Genomic DNA, 21,536 nt, shown 5'->3' with positions numbered 1-21,536 from the left:
GTCTCCTTACTCTACTATCCTTACGAGGTGCTCCCCCAGTAGTTTCAGCAGAACTGGTGGGGTTGCTCATGTGAGAACCTTTGAGATGACCGTGGCCAGTGAGTCCTCGAGCCAGAGAGGGTCTGGCTGTCGACTGCTGCACTTCGGCTTCTGCTGGTCCACTCTGGCCTAGCTGGCTTTCTGGCACCATGCTCGATATTGCTTAAGGTGGTGGCAAGGGAGAAAGCATGCTGAGAGAGGGCAATGTGCGCCACTCCTGCTGCGCCACTGCCACTCCCATGGGGCTCATCATTTCCTTGATCTGCAGGAGGGCAGAGTGCGGATGATGAGTACCTACTTGAAAGCTTCTATCCACTTGCTCCACCAATCTCTCCAAGACAAACATCTGCCTATTGCATGGCAGCTGTTTGAGCTTCCACCAAAGCTGCAAAATGTGTGAACATGGACTCCTGTTGTGAGGATCTGGCTGCAGCACCCCGGGAGGTGGCCACCCTCTCCAAGGTAGACTACAAAGCACTGATGTCATGAGAAATGACACCAATCAGGCTGGAAGCAAATTCCCATTACAGGTTGCTGGTTTACATACCTGACTTGCTACAAATCACTAATCTAAATGTCCTTATATGGCACGTAACTACCTCTATAAACTACAAGATATATATGATGAGCGGGTAAATAGTTTCACTATTGATTGACGTGGTTGAAGATGACTTCATCTCATAATGCCATTTCCCTTCACTTTCCCATACTCCTTATCTCTCCTTATTTGAAGTTGCCAGACCAAATTCTTTTAAGTTTCACACTGTACCATACTGTACCACGTATGGTTTGTTTAAAGGCCTATGATATGAAAAGCATGCAGGTGCTTATCCTGTCCTGGGAGGCCCACTTTAGCAGTCGAGTAGAGAAGGCAAATGCATGAAATTTTATGTCCAACCTTTGTTGTTCTTTAAAATACATATTAACTCTTTCCTGCCCATGTCTCCTAACATTTCTTTTTGGAAATATGTAGGGTCTCCCCCTTGAGGTTAACTACTTTCATGAAACACTATCGTCTTATTCTGTATATAAATGATTGCTTCAATATTTATTAAGATGTTATTTGATCTCACATGGTATTTCTCACAGTTGAATCATAGAATAGTACAGCACAGAAGGAGGCCATTCGGCCCATTGAGTCTGCATCGACTCTTCCAAAGACCAACCAGTTAATCCCACTCTCCCCTCTTTCCCCATATCCCTGCAATTTTTTCACCAAGTATTTATCCAATTCCCTTTTGAAGGCTGCTATTGAATCTGTATCCACCGCTCTATCAGGCAGTGCATTCCAAATCCTAACCACTTGTTGCGGGAAAAAGTTTTTCCTCATGTCGCCTCTGGTTCTTTTGCCAATCACCTTAAATCTGTGCCCTCTGGTTATCGACCCTTCAGTCATTGGAAACAGTTTCTCTGTATTTACTCTATCTAAACCCTTCACAATTTTAAACACCTCTATCAAATCTTCTCTGCTCTAAGGAGAACAACCCCAGCTTCTCCAGTCTATCCATGTAACTGTAATCACTCATCCCTGGAACCATTCTAGTAAATCTCTTCTATACCCTCTCCAAAACCTTCATGTCCTTCCTAAAGTGTGGAGCCCAGAATTGGACACAGTGTTCGAGCTGGGGCTGAACTAGTGTTTTATACAGGTTTAGCATAACTTCCTGGCTTTTGTATTCCATGCCTCTATTTATAAAGCCCAGGATCCACTATGCTTTATTACCCTGTCCTGCCACCTTCAAAGATTTGTGCACAAACACCCCAGATCTCTCTCCTCTTGCACCCCCTTTAAAATTGTACCTTTTAGCATATATTGTCACTCCTCATTCTTCCTACCAAATTGTATCACCTCACACTTTGCTGCGAATTTCATCTGACATGTGTCCGCCCTTTCCACCAGCCTATCTATGTCTTCTTGCAGTCTGTTACTACCATCCTCAGTGTTTACTACACTTCCAAATTTCGTGTCATCTGCAAATTTCAAAATTGTGCCCTGTGCCCCCAAGCCCAAGTCATTAATGTACATCAAAAACAGCAGTGGTCCTAGTACTAAACCTTGGGGAATTCCACTGTATACCTCCCTCCAGTCTGAAAAACAGCCATTCACCATATCTCTCTGTTTTCTATGCCTTAGCCAATTTTGTATCCATGCTGCTACTGCTCCTTTTATCCCATGGGCTTCAATTTTGCTAACAGGCCTAATATGTGGTACTTCAAACACCTTTTGAAAGTCCATATACACAACATCAGCTGCACTGCCCTCATCCACCCTCTCTGTTACCTCATCAAAAAACTCAATCAAGTTAGTCAAACACGTAACAAATCCATGCTGGCTCTCCTTTATTAGTCCAAGCTTGTCCAAGTGACTGTTATTTTTCACTCGGATTATTGTTTCTAAAAGCTTCCCCACTACCGATGTTAAACTGATTGGCCTGTAATTGCCAGGTTTATCCTTCTCTCCTTTTTTTGAACAAGGGTTTAACATTTGCAATCCTCCAGTCCTTTGGCACCACCTCTCTATCTAAGGAGGATTGGAAGATTGTGGCCGGCACCTCCGCAATTTCAACCCTTACTTCCCTCAGAAACCTCGGATGCATCCCATCCGGACCAGATGACTTATCCACTTTAAGTACCGCCAGCCTTTCTAGTACCTCCTCTTTATCTATTTTTATCTCATCCAGTATCCCAGCAACAACCTAATTTACCATAGCTTTGGCAAAGTCCTCTTCCTTGGTAAAACACCAATGCAAAGTACTCATTTAGTACCTCAACCATGCCTTCTCCATTTTGGTCCCTAATCGGCCCCAACGACAACCCTTTTACTGTTAATATGCTTATAGAAGACCTATGGATTCCCTTTTATGTAATTTGGATGATATGTTCATTTATAATGACAGGCGCATTATACTATGTATTATTCTGCAGCTGTATGTAACTTGGCCTATTCCTTTTATATCACAAAGTCTTAATTGTAAACAGGCATATCCTCAGGTCAATTGCAGGTTAGTTATTGGGGAAGGAAGTTTATAGATTGAAAGAAAAGAAAAACTTTTATTTATATAGTGTTTAATTACATCTCTCAGAAAAGTGCCAAAGTGCCTCAGGAATTGCTTTAAGTACAGCCACTGTTGTTGTGGAGGAAAATATAGCAGTCATTTTGTGCACAGCAAGATTCCACAATCAACAATGAAATGAATGACCAGTTAATCTTGCTTGGTGCTATAGGTTGAAGGAGGAATGTTGGCTAGGACACGGGCGGATCTCCCCGGCGCTGCTTTGAAATAGTGCTGTGCGATCTTTAACATCTACCTGAAAGGGGAGATGAGGCCTCAGCTTAATGTTTCACACAGACTGAACCTTCAGTACTGTAGCATTCCCTCAGCACTGTGTAATTTGTGTATCAGCCTAGATGTGTTCAGGTTCTAGAGTGTGTCTTGAACCCATGAACTTCTGACTCGGGTGAGAATATTTGATTGGCAAGTGTCTGTGAATTTCTGGTCGCAAGGCAGAAGAAATCAACAACAACAACTTGTATTTATATAGAGTTTTTAACGTAGCAAAATGTCCCAAGGTGCTTCACAGGAGTGTTACAAGACAAAAAATTGACACCGAGCCACATAAGAAATTAGGGCAGATGACCAAAAACTTGGTCAAAGAGGTAGGTTTTAAGGAGCGTCTTAAAGGAGGAAAGAGAGGCAGAGAGGTTTAGGGAGGGAGTTCCAGAGCTTGGGGCCTAGGCAGCTGAAGGCACGGCCACTGACGGTTGAGCGATTATAATCAGGGATGCTCAAGCGGGCAGAATTTGAGGAGCGCAGATACCTCGGGTGGGGGGTTGTGGGGCTGAAGGAGATTACAGAGATAGGGGAGGGGCGAGGCCATGGAGGGGTTTGAAAACGAGGATGAGAATTTTGAAATCAAGACTTTGCATAACCGGGAGCCAATGTAGGTCAGCGAGCACAGGGGTGATGGGCGAACGGGACTTGGTGTGAAGTAGAACTTGGGCAGCCAAGTTTTGGATGACCTCAATTGTATGTAGGGTAGGATGTGGGAGGCCAGCCAGGAGTGCGTTGGAATAGTCAAGTCTAGAGATAACAAAGGCATGGATGAGGGTTTCAGCAGCAGATGAGCTGAGGCAAGGGCGGAAGCTGGCAATGTTACGCATGAAATGGTTGCCTTTTTAAAGTACTTCGAAGTGTGACTGAACACGCTAGAAGCGAGACTTTTATATAAGTAGAATATTATCTTTTGTTACTTAAATTGTGTAAATAATAAACAAACACAGTTTAATTCTGTTAGGCAATATTGAGACTGTTTATTGGTTCTTTTCTATTACAGACGACTTTCTATTACTGATGTGTATATCCCACCAGTGGCAGGTATTTATCGATGAAAAAAAGGAGGAGGTTAATACCAAAGGTGGAGAAAATACAGATGATCCTGATCCCATGGCTGGCAAGGACCTGAATCCAGTGCCAAACTATATATACTGCAGGTCAGTTTGAAAGAGGCCGCTCTGTACTTGAAAATGATTTTGGATTTCATGGTTTGATGACCAAATTTTACAGGGTAAGAAACTGGTCTTAACATTGACATTTTTCCAGTGGTGCAATAATGCTGATGAAAATTTTATATTGGGATATTTTCAATATTTATGCCGTCACTTACTTTAAATAGCACATAGAAAATAGTAAATAGAAAAATTTCAACCCCATGATCTTTAATATGTAGCATATAAACTAAACACAGCATAACCCTATGATTTTTAGCAGGATTTTTCTTCTTTGAGGAGCTGCAAAATGCTGACCAGGACTAGCCTTTTAGAGCAAAATGATCATTGATTGCCAATTTGCAGCAATAATGTCAAAATATTTCGCCTCCAGATTGATTTAAAATAATACTATAATAGCCTTCATTCATTAATACTGTTCGTGCCTAGGACAGTAATTGTATAATGTGGGAGATTAGCTAATATGGAATTCTTTCTGTTCTGCAGATGTTTTCTGGACATGATAAAAGTTGCAGTCTACCACTACCTCTTCTGGCTCGTATCGGCAGTTATTTTTGCCACTGGCTCCACTCGAATAAGTGTATTTGGTCTTGGCTACCTGCTCGCCTCGTTCTATTTACTTCTGTTTGGCAGAAGACTTTTACTGAAACCAGCAACAAGTCGGCTAAACTTTTGGGATTGCCTAATTATGTACAACGTCACAGTCATTATTGCGAAGAATATGCTCTCAGTGAGTCTTTCCAACATCAAAACATCAAAAATATGTAGGAAACAAAAGTCCCAATTAATAAAGAGCAGTGCTTGGTTAGCAGTGTCAACTGCTTTTTTTATTTTATTAGTGGGTTTCTTAATTCTGACCGATCACTGCTGACATTTTGCTCCAGAAGCTATGACTTTTTTTTTTTTTTTAAGTGTTCTGATTTTAATTTTGAAATAGGAAACAAGCAGTGGTACCTAAGAATTTTTCTTCATTTCATTCTTCCTGCCCCACGAGCCATTTGTAAATGGGAAACTTGGTGGGCAAACTACACCAAGGCTTCTGAAAATGCTGCTTTGAAATTTGGCAATAGGAGGTGCATAAACAACGCCCCAGAATTGCAGGTGCAAACTCATGTAGCACGAAAGTGTCTACTCTCAGAGCTTAATGTAAGCTGTTCTGATTGTGCATCACTGCTGAACAAGATGCCTCCTGCCTTGTGGCCCTTCGTAATGTGACATCACAGTGGCAAGACTAAAATAAACTTTTAATTAATTATGATTCAAAAACTAAGAAGATTGACTGAAAATAAGATGCACTGTGTGTAAAGCAAGTTTTAATTGATGGGAATTGCATAAGTCTGTCCACATTATGAACATGTTATTGTACCAATATTTGTTAATTATGGGACTTTTATTTTGTGCAGTAAAGGTCAACAGGTACATTATCAGGGGGTCTACAAGCACCTTTCAACATAGAAGGCTCTGTTTTGCACAGTTCAATGGGAACCAGTATCCTGTAGTTCAGTGGCACAGCACATAGACATATGCATCACCTTATAGCCTTAACTGTCATTCAATGCAGCTGTTACAGACTACAAATGGTATCCTTTATTTGTATGATATAAAGGAGGTACTTTTCACTTTCACCACCTAGGCAGTAATCTGGCGGAGTAGATTGCCCAGACATTGATTTTCATCCCATTGATTCTGAAGAAGGACCTGAAACGTTAATTTTTATACCTTACTGCCTGACATGCTCAGTGTTTCCAACATTTTCTGATTGTATTTCACATTTCTAGTATCTGTGATTCTGCAGTATTTTGCTTTTTTTTATAATTGCACATTGGGAGTGTTCTGAAACGGGCGGGTCTGTTAAATTACCACCCAGGTGGTGAAGGTGAAAATTACCCCTAGATTGTCCTTTACAGACAGAAGGAAAATTCCCAAATTTTAATTGCCATTCAGCAGTCTATTCAAATACTTCCTCCACTTGATGGATGATTCCCTTGCAGGACAAGCTGTTGAGATCCATGTGTCCCAGTTTAAGCTGAAACCAATGCTATTTTTAAACACAACAATTTTACTTTATTCATCAAAGGATTATTTTAAAGGCTTAACTGGCAATTGCATATCTGCACATATACTTTAGCATGGAATTGAGGCTAGACAAAATCAATTGAAAAACTCAACCCATTGGCCTCATTCTTCATTCTTTACCCATCTTCAATTTCCAAAAACAGTGCCAACACTTCTAAAAGCTTTTGCTTTAGTGAATGATACTTCCATAATTTTTTTGGCAATGTACAGAAATGTGTGTTGAGCTAGATATTTGTGTACAATTCTGGACAAGTATATGAATTTTTTGAAAGCAAAAAGAGAACAATGTCATTCCATTTCACCAGTTAACTTTAGATGTGAAGTGACAGATTGGGGGGAATTTTAACCCCAAAAACTGGTAGGTTGGCATCAGGTGGGAGGTTAAAGAGCTAAAAATCTGAATCCTGACCCCCAACCCGCCCACTTCCAGTTTTAACGAGGCGGGACGGAGGGGGGGCAGCCAATCCGTTCCCAGGAGGCGGGTTGGCACTTTAAATATTATAATGCGACTCTGTTCCTCATTTGGAAGCACCATTTTAAATTTAACTCTGGCTGGCCAGGTTTCCCAGGCCTTGGGGAACCTGCCAGATAAAGGAAGGCGAGGACTGCTGGATCCAGGAGATAAGTGCCTTTCCACACCTGCTGGATCCGGCATTCCTGCCTCGCCAACCCCCCGCGTTCAGACATTTCCCCCCACTCCCGGCCCTTCCGATCTCCCCCACGACCCCCCCCCCCCCCAACCGCCACCACCCCACTCCCCCACCACCATCACAAGACCTCTGATCTTCAATCCCCCCTCCGGCCTTCCAACGGCCTCCGACCGCCCCCCCCTCCAAAGTCCAGCCCCCCGACCTCACTGACGATCTGCAGCCCCCGACCCGTCCAACGATCCGACCCCTGACCTCCCCTCCAACGATCCGACCCCTGACCTCACCTCCAACGATCGAGCCCCTGACCTCACCTCCAATGATCCGGCCCCCAAGCTCTCCTCCAATGATCCGGCCCCTGACCTCACCTTCAAAGATCTGACCCCCGAGCTTGCTTCCAACAATCGAGCCCCCAACCTTGCCAACGATCCCCGACCTACCTCCTTTTTGCGGCCTGGTGCCGCAAGCCTAGCCACCCACCAGCCAGCCAGCGCCTCCATCTGGTTGACTGCAGGTGGGAAACAGAGATTCAAAATGCTTATCGGGCGCTGCTGTTAAGTTCGGCAGGGCCTGAGGGAAACCCATTATCCGAGGTTTCCTGACCGCTTTCCAGCCCACCCGCTCCCTACCCGCCTCCAAATTAAAATTTCAGCCATTGTATAGAATGTGTTGGCAGATGATTGCAATATTGGTTTTCTGTGAACGAGTGAGTGATTACAAATGAGGATGTATGTATGCTCAAAAAATGTAGTGTGGGTGTAGTTTTTTAAAAATATAAGTAAGTGGTTATTTTTATTAAATTAGAGAACCCTCTCAATTATGATGCCTGAGAGCCATATAACAGGATGGCTACAAGGATTGTTAGAGGGTGCAATTCCTCTGTAATGAGGAAGTTATAAACAAGCGTTATACCAAAGTGAGGTATTGTATTTTTTAAAATTAATTCAATTGTGCTTTTTGGCGTTTCTCTCCAGCTCCTGGCCTGTGTTTTCTTGCAGCAGCTCCAAAGTAATTTCTGCTGGATGATTCAATTGTTCAGCTTGCACTGTACTATCAAAGGGTACTATGATGGTAAGAGCTTGATTCTTTTGTACACTCTATATATTTTCAATTTGCTCGTGGATTAACAATGCAGTGGGGTATAAATTTCTCTTGGGCGGTAGGGCAAAACCAGCGACCGCAAATCGGCAGTCCGTGTTGCACGCCACCCGATTTTCATCTCCAGTGGAAAAGGAAATCAGACAGATTGTTAACAGTTTGCTGATTCGTTATCGCTCATTTTTGCGCTACCACAAGTCTTTTTGATTTTTCCTGGTGCGACGTAAAGTACGTTAGATTCCACGAATCATGGACTCTGTGGTTTGAGGTCAGCAGTTATCAGTCGGCGAGGTTTACTTGGTCCAAGCAAGTCCAAAGGGGAAGTTAAAGCCAGTAGGAATAGTCTCGTCAGCTGGTTGCACCGCAGTTATGATTGCAGTCTGGGAGAAGTCCATAGTCCAGATTATTGTCCTTCCTTAAATAACGGGAAATAGGGAGGCGAGCGGCAAGAGGAAATGTGGTTAATAATCAAACTAAGTAAGTTATATTAGCTAGTCATGATATTGTATTGAATATATTGTTCAAATATATCCTCCATTATAGAATCATAGAAATTTACAGCACAGAAGGAGGCCATTTCGGCCCATCGTGTCCGCGCCGGCCGACAAAGAGCTATCCAGCCTAAGACCACTTTCCAGCTCTTGGTCCGTAGCCCTGCAGGTTACGGCACTTCAAGTGCATATCCAAGCACTTTTTAAATGTGGTGAGGGTTTCTGCCTCTACCACCCTTTCAGGCAGTGAGTTCCAGACCCCCACCACCCTCTGGGTGAAGAAATTTCCCCTCAAATCCCCTCTAAACCTCCTACCAATTACTTTAAATCTATGCCCCCTGGTTGTTGAACCCTCTGCTAAGGGAAATAGGTCCTTCCTATCCATTCTATCTAGGCCCCTCATAATTTTATACACCACAATAAGGTCTCCCCTCAGCCTCCTCTGTTCCAAAGAAAACAAACCCAAACTATCCAATCTTCCCTCGTAGCTAAAATTCTCCAGTCCAGGCAACATCCTGGTAAATCTCCTCTGTACCCTCTCTAGTGCGATCACATCTTTCATGTAATGTGGTGACCAGAACTGCACGCAGTACTCTAGCTGTGGCCTAACTCATGTTTTATACAGTTGATGCATAACCCCCCTGCTCTTATTCTGTGCCTCGGCTAATAAAGGCAAGCATTCCATATGCCGCCTTAACCACCTTATCTACTTGGCCTGCTACCTTCAGGGATCTGTGGACCTGTACTCCAAGGTCCCTTTGTTCCTCTACACTACTCAGTGTCCTACCATTTAATGTGTATTCCCTTGCCTTGTTAGCCCTCCCCAAATGCATTACCTCACACTTCTCCAGATTGAATTCCATTTGCCACTGTTCTGCCCACCTGACCAGTCCATTGATATCTACTTGCAGTCTGCAGCTTTCTTCTTCATTATCAGCCACACAACCGATTTAGTATCATCTGCAAACTTCTTAATCATACCCCCTACATTCAAGTCTAAATCATTGATTTATACCACAAAACGCAAGGGACCTAGTACTGAGCCCTGTGGAACCCCACTGGAAACAGCCTTCCGGCCACAAAAACACCCATCAACTATTACCCTTTGCTTCCTGCCTCTGAGCCAATTTTGGATCCAACTTGACACTTTGCCCTGGATCCCATGGACTTTCACTTTCATGACCAGTCTGCCAAGTGGGACCTTATCAAAAAGCCTTGCTAAAATCCATATATACTACATTAAACGCACTACCCTCATCGACCCTCCTTGTTACCTACATTCATACCCCTTACATTCAAGTCTAAATCATTGATATGTACCACAAAAAGCCAAATGCGCATTGTTTCAGGTGGTTTTGGATGATAACTTCATTGTATGTTCATGAATTCTTTTTCAGAAAATGATTTAAAGGATGAGGAATGTATTTTGCCTGTTGGTGAAGCTGGCATAATCTGGGATAGCATCTGCTTCTTTTTCCTTTTACTTCAGCGCAGAGTCTTCCTCAGTTACTATTTCATACATGTAACAGCTGATATGAGAGCCTCCAAACTACAAGCATCCAGGTACAGTTAGATGTCCCTACGTAATATCAATCACTGTACTCCAAAAAAGTAAAGGGCCTAGAAATTCGGTGGGCTGCTGCGCCACCAGTTAGCGCCTAAAGAGGGCACTCAGTGGCTTTAGCGCCACTGGCCACGCCTCCCGCGAAATTTAGCGGGGCGCTAATGGCGGCGTTAGCCTGTAGCGCTGCGCCGCCACCGATGACGTCATCAGTGTGCGCAGCGCCCCGCTACCGCCCCGAACACAATATTGGGTCACGCCCCCCCCCCCCCCCCCGTAGCGCCGGTCGCAATTCGCGACCGGTTCAGGGGGGCCTACCTGTGGCGGTAGTGGCGCCAATTAAAGGGGCGGTGCGGGGCGGCCATTTTTTTCGCTGGCCGCCTGCCAGCAGCACCTCGCGCCGCCCTCCCCGGACTCCTGATCCCCCCCCCCCCCCCCCCCGGGCAGTGCCGGCTGTGTCCCAAGAGCCCGGCACTTCTCCTCGGCGCCGGGCTCTTTTGCCGGCACTTGCGATCAGAGATCGCGCTGGTGCAGGCCCCTCCCCTTTAAGAAGGGGAGGAAGGCTTGCAGCGCGCCGTGCCGCAGCGTGTGGCGCTGTGGCACGTTGCGCTGCGATATTCAGTTTCAGCGCCCCAAGAGGGACGCGGGGCGCCTCGAGCAGCGCCCCGCTTCCGTTTGGGGTGCTGAAACTGAATATCGGGATGGTGCAAGCGGCTCCGCCCGGAGCGGTAATTCCGGCGCCCAGGCGAGCTTGGCGCCACCGAATTTCTAGGCCAAGCACTTTAAAACGTCTTTATGTCATGATCAGATGCCTTATAAATGCAAGTATTTCCTGGTTTTGTTCATATGGTGAAGAAGCTACAGGACCTGCAGAGGAAATTGGGCTCAGTGCTTCTGGGCTAGAGGGGGAAAGAAAATCAGTCAAGCTTCCTGATCTTGCTGTAAAGTATGTGTGGACAATGGGCAAGAACATGATAAGGCCCAGCTATAATTTCGCCCCCCGCCCCCCCCTCCTCCCATGGTGGATTATCCTGATGGCAGTTGAGCCAGAGTTTTTCTTTGCAATGCAACCTGAAATTCATGGTAGAGAATGATGGAAAATTTGAGCAGTGAGGCCTACTGCGGCCTCACCGCCCCAACCAGGATTTCCCTTCCTCCGCTCCCACCAGGGCTGCTGCTGGCTGCATGTTCCTCGCCTGCTGTGTGAAAATGATGCCGAGGGCAGTGGTGCCTTGGTCCCTGGTGAATTTCTTTCCTGGCTGCCCTACTTACTGCTGCTCCCTAGGGTAGGCGACAGTAGGCCCCAGATTCCCCCTGCGCAGGGAAAGGGCTTTGTAGCAACCGCTTCTCCCTTCTTTCTGGTCCCCACCTATCTTCTTGTCTAGGCCTCGGTCTCTGCTCGGGCCTACCGCAATGCCGATCTTCTGATCATTGGGTCACTTCTGACCCTGTAAACTGCTTGGCTATCTCTTGTGGTGCTGCAGTGGAGGTTCTGCTCGGATTTTGTGGCTGGGAAACGGTACGCTCCCTCTTCGCAGCAGGAATCCTGCTGGCAGCTCGTCATGCATAGGTGATGAATCCCAACCCAGGAAACTGGGTCCAGGTTCCACAGGTGTGGGAAGGGCAGGTAGAAGTCCAACACCACCGGAACACTGACGAGGCAGAATAATCCTGGCCTCATTGTCAAACTTCACACATGATGAATAGCTATTTGAATAAGGTACTGGATAGAGCTGATACCTGTGGAATCCTAGCCCAGCAAGAGTCAGAACCTTCAGGAAATAAAGGGAGAAATTTAGGGCAAAGGGGAACCATACATAAAAAAAATTATGGGGAAGGACACGTGCTCTTCTTAATTTCTCAATTAAAGGCAGGATTCAAATCTACCCTAGGAAAAGTGGATAGACATCATTTGTAGCTGCGATTCGAATAGATACAAGCTATTTGAATTGTATCAGTGTGTCCATGTACGGTGTGACTGTACAGTTTTCTTGCATTTATCAGTTTGAGATTAAGAAGTGTCATGCCGCTACATTACAGTGTGATTCTCGGGTTGTTGGTAGAAGCTGGGACAGTATAGTTTAGTCTGTCATTCCCAGTGTCTTATACACTTATGCAAGCACACACAGTACTGTGATTGCTGATAGAGTTAATGCATTCTTAATTTTTCAGCATGAGAGACTTTTGCTTTATTGAATGCTTGCAAAAACACTGAGTATTGCGCCCATTCAGTAATGTGGTCGCTTTCTTATAATTTCAAAGATCATAATGGAATTCACATTTTTCAGTTGGGAGCATTCTTTTCTTTGAGATATTATAACAAATATAAACATTTATTTTAACCAGGCCATTAGAACAGGCTGTGGCAGTACTCAGTACTAGCAGGATGTTGCTTATTTCAGGAATCCTGTAGTAAGAGTTTCTATGTATTAGGCCATAATGTGTGCATGTTATCAGTGGAGTTTAGTGATGCCCCATACAACATTCAATGCCTAATCTGTCCAGTCATTTCTGTACATACTTGTGCGTTCACCAAATTGCTAAGTGGATATGATACTCAAAACGTAGCTATATGGTGAGGTGACTATAAATTTGCAGCTAAGTTTAAGGACACATTATCTTAATTTAGGATGAGTAATATCTTTGCTGCTTTGATTCAAATATTATCAGTCGTAACTGTGATAAAATACTTTCGTATAGGGAATAATAGGAATTTCCTGAACATTTACTGCCGACTTCAATGTATGACTCTTGGAACTTGTCTTTATCCAACAGGAATATTAAAATGTCAACAGAGTCACTCGAATGAGTTTTTTTTTTACCGATAGGGGCTTCCAGCTGTTCAACGCTAGCATCATCAAAAACATGAATTTCCACCGTGAAGTTGAAAAGAAGTCCATAGCACAGCTAAAAAGACAGTAAGTCAATTGAATGGGTGAAGGTCTATGTAGTATCATTGGGGACATTTTAAGTATGGTTCATCGAGAAGTAAAGAACACAATCTAGACACTATAATGCCTTTTTAAAAAATATATTATAGAACTGCTTCCACTGGAAACAGTTCCAGTTTTGAAGAAGGGTTCGACCCGAAACGTCAACTCTAATTTCTCTCCACGGATGTTGCCTGACCTGCTGAGTTTTTCCAGCATTTTCTGTTGTGATTTCCATAACTGAAGGGTTTTCTTTGGTCAACTGAATGTCTGACGTGTATGGAAACTCATCACCAAGTTTAGGAGTCTCCAATTGAAGTAGTGAAAAATCTACACCCACTTGTAGGATTTCTGTTAGCCCAATAGAAAGTGGACATTCTCACCCCATAGGGACATGTCCTACTGACCCAAATCCAGAGGGCCGAGGTGCAGGTTGGCAAAGGCTTAGCGATCCCCTAGTGTTCAAAAATATGCTGCGTGACTGCTTGGATTTACCAAGACAAAATCTGTACAGCTTAACAGGACAGATCATTGGTCAGCTTTCTACTAGTGTTCCAAGTAAGATCGCCCATTAGGGCTTTGCCTGCAGGGATATCTGAAGCCGAATGGGCAGAATCCCAGCCCTCAGTGACAGGTCTACCTCTTCAGGTTTCATTAGTGACTCAAGCTGCATTGTCCATCATCAACAGTACTTTGGAATACTGTGGACCTGCTGGGCTTGAGAGCCAGATTATCAATTCTATAGCAGATGGTTGCCCCCGATATGGAAAGTCACTACTTGACTGTTAGACAGCTGAAAACTAACAAGTGCAGGTCTGAGCGCTCTCAAGGTGGGTGACAGGCACTAGGAGCTCATACTGAGTGGTAAGGTGAGCAGCACAACTCACCATAAAATGTTTTGAGTTCCACCAGTTGGGGATACAAAGCTTCAGACGCAGCTGCCTGTAGACAATAGGACGGATGACAGTGGACAACCTTGCCGTACTCCTGTTTTGAAAGAGACAGGTTGAGTGAGTCGTCTACTCTTACAAGGATTTTGGACTTGATTTACACACCATGGGTAAAATTCTAGATCTGTCCACATAGTCTCATAACTTCTAGCTTCTTTATGAGGGGCACATGAGAAAGTAGGTCGAAAGCCTTATGAAAATCTAAGAAAACAATGTAAGTGAAGTTCTCCTGAGCCTTGTGTCTCTCTTTGATCTCTTATAAAGCCAGACCCTATCCTACACATTCCTTACAAGAATTAAATCTAACCTGTTTCTTTCTCATGAGCCTCCAGAGTATCTGATGTACATGCTGTGACAACCCAAAGAACCACTTAAGATCCATTGATAACTGAGTTGGTTCTCACTGCTGTCAAATCAGCCCATTTATACTGTAGGGCAGCTGTCCAGGCACAGTTGCCCAGAAGTCATGAGGGTGGCTTTATGGCTTTACCATTCTGGTTGGGACCCAGTGCTAGAGAAATACCCATATGATCCAGTATGTCAACAATATATCCTGAACATGAAGACTGAGGGTTCAACCTGGCTGAGGCCAGAGTCAAGTTGGTAAACTTAATGCTTGTGTTGCCCATAGCAGTTTTCTGTTCAAGGAATGTTAACAGGACTGTTGCAGAAAAACACTTTAGTTTCAAATGGGCAAATTGTAAGAGCTGCATAAAAGGTTCCCGACTCAGCTGTTAAAGACACAAGCATTTGTTGCCCAATGCAAAATCTGGGAGTCCAACAAGAGGCTACTTTCAGTTTGGCTAAAGTTTTAAGTAAAATGGAAATCCCCGCATCCTCATATTCACCCAGGACAGAATTTGGATGATTAATGTGTTTCAAACCTTTTGTAATTATACCCATTTTAACATTTGACATTGCATTTCACCTGACCGTTTCAAATTTGCTGTAAATTTTTCTGTCTGACAGGATGGAGAGGATCCGGGCAAAACAGGAAAAATACAGAGGTGGAAGGAATCCCAAAGACCCCAGTGAAAAGGATGCAGGAGACAAAGGTATGATATTAGGTGCAGAAATACTAAATAAAATAAATGTGCACCAAAGGTTTAGTTGTTAAATAATACATAGGAGAACGCTTAATACTCTCCTGTATCTTAAACGTTTACAGATATAGGTACAGATATCTTTTATCCTATTCTGACATGGCTGGGTGGTGTGGATGTGGCAGGTACAATTCTGCTCCGTGTTGTATAATCCACTACTGGTATCTGTCCTTCCACTGTACTTTGAGTGCTTTGAAGACAGCTTTCAGTACATTAGTCCAGTGGTCCTTGATTGATCATGAAGGCTCTATTTGTGAAATGTGTTGATGGTGACTGAGCCAGACAGATTACAATATTCATGTTTCTAATGATGGCGACCAATAACTGATGTTAGCTCAGTGTGAGCTGCTAGATCTTCATTCTGCTTTTGGTCATGCTTTGTTGCATTTAACATGCACCACATGCATGAACTCTCAAAGGGTGGTAGCTTGTGGTGAAGATATTTGGCGATCAGGATTACCTCCTGTCTGTAATGTAATATTGAAGCAATAAGCCCATGGAATGTGCACACTTTTGTTGAATATTTACATCATGTTGAAGGAAAAAAGCAACTGGCCAATTGAATGCTTCTGTGGTGAGATCAGTTGACATCTTGCTTATCCTCTTGTAGTGGTTACCATACTGTTGAAGTGCACAAATACTATTTCACCATTGTAAATATTAGCAGATGTGTTTGACATTGTAAGGAATTCGTTTTGGTTGCGTTCATAGTCATTCCAAAACCTTTTGAATTGACAAGATATTTAATGCAGCTTCTCAGTAGTAATTTGCAATAGAACAGTGTTACCTGTGTACTCTAGGTAGCTGCCAATCTAAAGGCTGACATTAGTATCCTCTTATTGCACAAAAAATGTAACTGCTGATATTGAACAGTGCAGGAATGATGCAAACCACACATCATCCTGAACTGGACATATACAGCCATTCCTTCATCATTACTGGGTCAAAATCCTGGAATTCCCTACCCAACAACACTGGGAGCGACATCAACACAAGGCCTGCAGCAGTTCAAGGAGAAGGCCCATCACCAACTTCTCAGGGCAACTTGGGATGGGCAATAAAAATATGGCTTGTCCACATCCCAAGAACAAATTAAAGCAAAATTAATGTAGCCTTATTGTAGTTTGATGCTGATACTGACCCAGTCAGTAATAAAAGTTCTACTCTAACAGTGGCATTCATATTATTGCACAAATTTTGCACTAGTTAAAATGCTTATTGCTGATGACAGCTGCAAACAGCAGTCTCCATAGTACTTCTTTCCATACATTGCATTATGCTTGTTTGAAATTTGTGAAACAGCAGAATAAAGGCTTATCAAATTCCCAGGCCATGATTTGGATATTTGTCATATTGTGTCGCTGATTATACTGCATCTGTCAGGTCAAAAGCCTACTTTCGTCCTCCCCAAAATTCAACCCACATCATGAGGTGGGCAGTCTAATTAGACACTGCCCTGACACAATGAACTACGTTAGGAACGCGATGGGTTCTAGGCTGTTAAAACAGCAATGGAGGCTTAAAAATCTTTCAAATAATTGGGTACCAGAATTCTGTTGAACCAACTGCCAATCCAATGGATGCCATGTAATTATTGAAAAAAGTGTATTTAGGTTAAAATAAGAATGATTGAGATGAAACGCCTTAATATTTTACATATAACTTAGGCACTAAACATCAGGGCCATTTTAAAATATTTTAAAAACAATTTTTCAGTGTTTTTTTTTAATAGGAGGATAAACTTCTATTTTTCTTGAGTACTCTAGTCTGCCCAATGTCATGCACTACCAGAGATGTAGAGGGTAGATGAGTGAACTTCTCCCAGTCTTTTGCTAATACTGCTCTACCCTTCTGAACCTGCTGGTAGGAGGTGCATAATAGGGGCTTAGAAATGTTAGGGATTGAAAATGTGAAGGATCACTGGGTGTGAATTCATACCTCACCTGTTCATAGCACAGTACAGTGGTGTTCCGAACTGCTGTGCCACAGGGTGCCAATTTTCATCAATCTCTTTACCAAACATAAAAACGCTTTGAGCAATGGTGTTACTGGTTCAGATTTAGATGATCAATAGCAGGATCTTTCACAGAATCATTCCAGCAAGGTGGGGAGGAGGGAGTCACTGGCTAACTACCAAGAACAGAAAGCCTGACTACATTTTCATCTCTCTGCCTTCAGCAAGCTGAGCTGAACTGCAGAGACCCCAGTGTAGCCCTGGCTGAGATCACTTGACCAAACACAAACTAGTAACTGAATCTGGAATCTTCCTGTTCCATACAGCCAAGTGCGACATCACATGGTTCATTTACTGAGTCAACTTATTGACTTGATTCTAGGATGAAAAGAAATGGGGCCATGTGAGTTATGTATCCAAATAGTGTTAGCCAGTGTCTACTCTCTCTGCTCTCTAGAGGTCTGATCTAATACTAGGTAACCTAACAGTTCAACTGCCCCCATGGCCATTGACATATCTTTCCAACAATTATCTAAGAATGATTTACAAATTAACACTTTTTTTCTAATGCAAGGTGGAAGATTTGCATACTGTACTATGAATTGTATTCTAGATTTACACTATCAGATGATTTAATCCTCCTCAATGTACTTAGCTGATGTTGGCTGTTTGTAACATTGGTAAACAATAAAAAAATCTTTCAAGGTTTATAACAAAATAGCCAATTCTAGCAAGATTTTGTCTCAAAAGGCCCAGAACTGAGCTTTTAAAGATGCTAAGTTTTGGATTACCCCTCCCTATATCTCCTTTTCTGGCTTGGCATCCATTTTCTATTTGTCTATCTGTGAAGCAGCTTGTTTTAACATTAAAGTACGATATAAATTCCAGGTGTTGAGTGGTCCTTAAGCAAGTCACTAATCATGTCGTGGGATTCAACAAGAGGTTAATGAATACCCACACTTTATTAAAGGGTCCTTTAAGGCATTTCAGATGTAAATAAGATATTTTGTAAGTATATCCTGCAGTTTCACTTTCTAAATTATTCTCCTTCCAAAAATAATCTAAAATGCACACCACTGTTGTGATGTTTCATTACCTTCTGTTTTTTTTTAACAGGTAAAAATCTGCTATTAGTTTGTTGAACTTGATTTGTTCACCTCTCCATTTCTTTTTTCTCTTACAGTGGTATTATTGTGCTATAGTTTCCATTTCACTTTTTACATGTTTCCCTTCATATCTGTTGGCTTCTGTGCTGCTTTGTTTGTACCTTTGTGTAATCTGATATGCTTGAACTGTGCCTTTTAATTTGAGCTAACACAATTAAATTATTAATAGGTGAGAGCAGAGTGCTGGTGGTGCAGGGGACATGAACTCAGGCTGACCATTAGAAGAATGAAGGGAGAAGTTAGAAGTTTGAAGTTTTATTTTATTAGAACACTGAGGCCTAGAAATTCAGTTGCTTGCGCCAGCCGGTAGCGCCTTAGGAGGAGGAGATGTTGGGCGCTAGGCGGCTAGCGGCCGGGCGCAGCGCGATCTGCGCCTCTCCCCAACTTCACTAGAGATTTAGCGTCGGCGCAAAGTCTTTGCGCAGATCCTGACGTCATTTCATCGTGCAATGCCCTTTGTGCGTCCCAAACCAGAACTTCAGTGGCGCCGCCCTTCTTTGCGCCTGGCGCCCCCAGCGACTGGTAGAGGGGAACGGTTCCCCGTCGCTGCGGGGTGCGGGGGGCGCTATTTAAAGGGGACTCCTCCTGCATTATAAGTGACAGCCATTTTGTGCCAATCCTTCTGTGTGAGAGACAAAGGCAGAGAGCTTTCTGCTTTGACTCAGCGCTCGCACAGGTACTTCTGGCTTCAGGCCAGAGCTTTGCACTTGGATTTCACTTTCAGTGCCATAGCCTTGAGTCGCCACATATACTGTAATGGGGGCTACAATGGGTGGAAACGTTGGCTTTCAGCATTGCATTCAAAGGGATCAGAGACGCCGTGAGAGAGTGCCAGTCATGGCCAGACGGAGAAGGGCCAATAGGTGTCGGCACAGGAGGCCTTACCCACCCAGGGTATACCGCCAGCAGTTCTCATATCTGAACATGTCTGAGGAGCAGTGTGTTCGGAGGCTGCGATTCAGAAGAGAGGTGGTCACTGAGATCTGCCACCTGCTTCGCAGAGATCTGCAGCCACAGCTGAGGAGCAGGACGTCTCTGTCGGTGGCAGTGAAGGTGACGGTGGCTCTCAACTTCTATGCCACCGGCTCCTTCCAATCCGCTACTGGGGACATTGCCAACATCTCCCAGTTCGCGGTACATTGCTGCATCCGACAGGTGAGCAATGCCCTTTTCAGAAGGAGACGTTAGTACATCTCCTTCCCCATGACCCTGGACAAGCAGCAAGAGCGTACAATGGGATTTGGAAGAATAGCGGGCTTCACCATGGTCCAGGGCGTAGAACTGATGAACCAGCATTGGTCAGGCCTTGCTTCGGGGCTGCAGTGCGCAGGGCATGGCAGCCAGACAAGTCCACCCTCCCCCTTTAAGAGCTGACCGGCGCCAGAGTGTCTGCCGTCAATCAGCAACTCGCCGCACCTGCACTGCGCCCGCCCTCGGGGGTATCGCCCCGGACCGCTGGCTTAACGCCTAATGATAGTCGTGCATCGCCTGTTTTAGCGCAGCAGCAACCTCTTGGGGCGATGCGACTGAATATCGGCGAAGGTGGCGCGAACTTGCGCCGGGCGCAAACTTTAGCGGCCGCCCGACTGTAGCGCCCCGAACGTGGCTATACTGAATTTCTAGGTCTGAATGCTTTACAAGTAGCCACCCAGACAGAGACTGTAACATCATTTAAATGGAGATTGGATAAGTACTTGATGCATTTTTCACCTGAATTTCATATTCTTTATTATAAACAGGGAAAAACAGAATCTTCCCCCGCCCCCCCCCCCCCCCCCCGAGTGTAACCCATTTTAATTTTAGGGTTTCACTCATTGCACTAATTTCAGGCTCATTGTTAATAATTTCCTCAACTAAAGGAAACACAGATCATATATTCTTTTCTTTCAAATGAATACTTTATTCTCTAGCAAGTGGCTGAGAGGGTGGGTAATATGTTCCCAGTCTTCTGGTAGTGTTGGCTGCTAGGAGACAAATGAGAGAGCAACCATCACTGATTGTCCTCTCCACTCTAGCAGTGGAATTGAGACTGAGAAGTGGAATTGAATCTGTATGCCATCACTCCACGATGCTCTGCAATCTCAACTTCTATTTCAAATCTCCCATGCCTTTTCTCTTCCTTTAATGGTTTTGTTTTGTTTCCCTTGCATTTTAAATGCTGTTTCTGTTTATTTTCTATCTCCGCCACTCTGCCCTTGTTCGCAGATGATAGAAGTGCCAGAGCCACTGACGTATACAAAAGAGAGCAAACAATGAACAGTTTTCCCCATCCTCAATTTTCTCCCCTTTTATCCTCTCATTTCTTGAGGGTGGTGATTTATGCTGGATATGGTTACATAGATACCAGTATCTCACTCTAGTGGCCATTCTTAATATGTGAACCTGAACAGTGAGAATAGGGATTCCTATTATTGTCAGAACCTCCTTTGTGCATACCAGCTTCATAATCTATCTCTAAATACATCACATTGAACTGAAAATTGCTGATGGTAAGACCATATTTGTGTAAACTGTAAAATTAATAGGATTCCTATTTGTAATCAAGCTGGCGCACTGTAAAATAATTATTTCTCTGCGCAGATGTATTTGAATAGAATTACGTACATAGAATCTACAGTACAGAAACAGGCCATTCAGTCCAACTGGTCTATGCCAGTGTTTATATTCCACATGACCCTCCTCCCACTCTAATTACCTCTTCTCACCCAGCCCCCATATCCCTCTATCCTCTTCGTCCCCGTGTATGCACAAGCCTCCACTTAAATTTGTCAATACCTGTACTATCTACTTCAACCACTCCATGTGGCAGCAAGTTCCATATTCTCACCATTTTCTGTAAATAAATTACTCCAAAATGCATTCTTTGATCAGTTAGTGGTCATCTTATATTTATGCCTCTTTGTTCTGGACTTGCCCACATGTGGAAACAGTTTCCCCACATCCACCCTATTGAATCACTTTATAATTTTAAAGACCTCTATCGGGTCTCCTCGTAGTCTTCTCTTTTTCAGAGA

The 21,536-nt window shown here is 43.8% G+C and overlaps 1 protein-coding gene across 4 annotated transcripts in view; it reads left to right on the top strand.

Moving 5' to 3' along the window:
- The window catches only part of piezo1 (piezo type mechanosensitive ion channel component 1 (Er blood group)), a 398,994-nt gene that overhangs the window by 318,607 nt on the left and 58,851 nt on the right, over window positions 1-21,536 (top strand). For all 4 annotated transcript variants that reach the window (XM_085991680.1, XM_085991683.1, XM_085991682.1 and 1 more), the window contains exons 25-30: window positions 4,375-4,531; window positions 5,033-5,276; window positions 8,244-8,340; window positions 10,256-10,421; window positions 13,248-13,337; window positions 15,269-15,354. In XM_085991680.1, the coding sequence (XP_085847806.1) occupies window positions 4,375-4,531; window positions 5,033-5,276; window positions 8,244-8,340; window positions 10,256-10,421; window positions 13,248-13,337; window positions 15,269-15,354 (840 nt within the window). The remainder of the gene's footprint in view (window positions 1-4,374; window positions 4,532-5,032; window positions 5,277-8,243; window positions 8,341-10,255; window positions 10,422-13,247; window positions 13,338-15,268; window positions 15,355-21,536) is intronic.

Source organism: Somniosus microcephalus, chromosome 6 (assembly GCF_052327205.1).
Source record: "Somniosus microcephalus isolate GS21.2 chromosome 6, FLI_Smic_1.0, whole genome shotgun sequence".
In the NCBI taxonomy this organism is placed as follows: domain Eukaryota; kingdom Metazoa; phylum Chordata; class Chondrichthyes; order Squaliformes; family Somniosidae; genus Somniosus; species Somniosus microcephalus.
The sequence above is the reverse complement of the archived record's forward strand: the minus strand, read 5'-3'. Positions and strand labels throughout refer to the sequence as shown.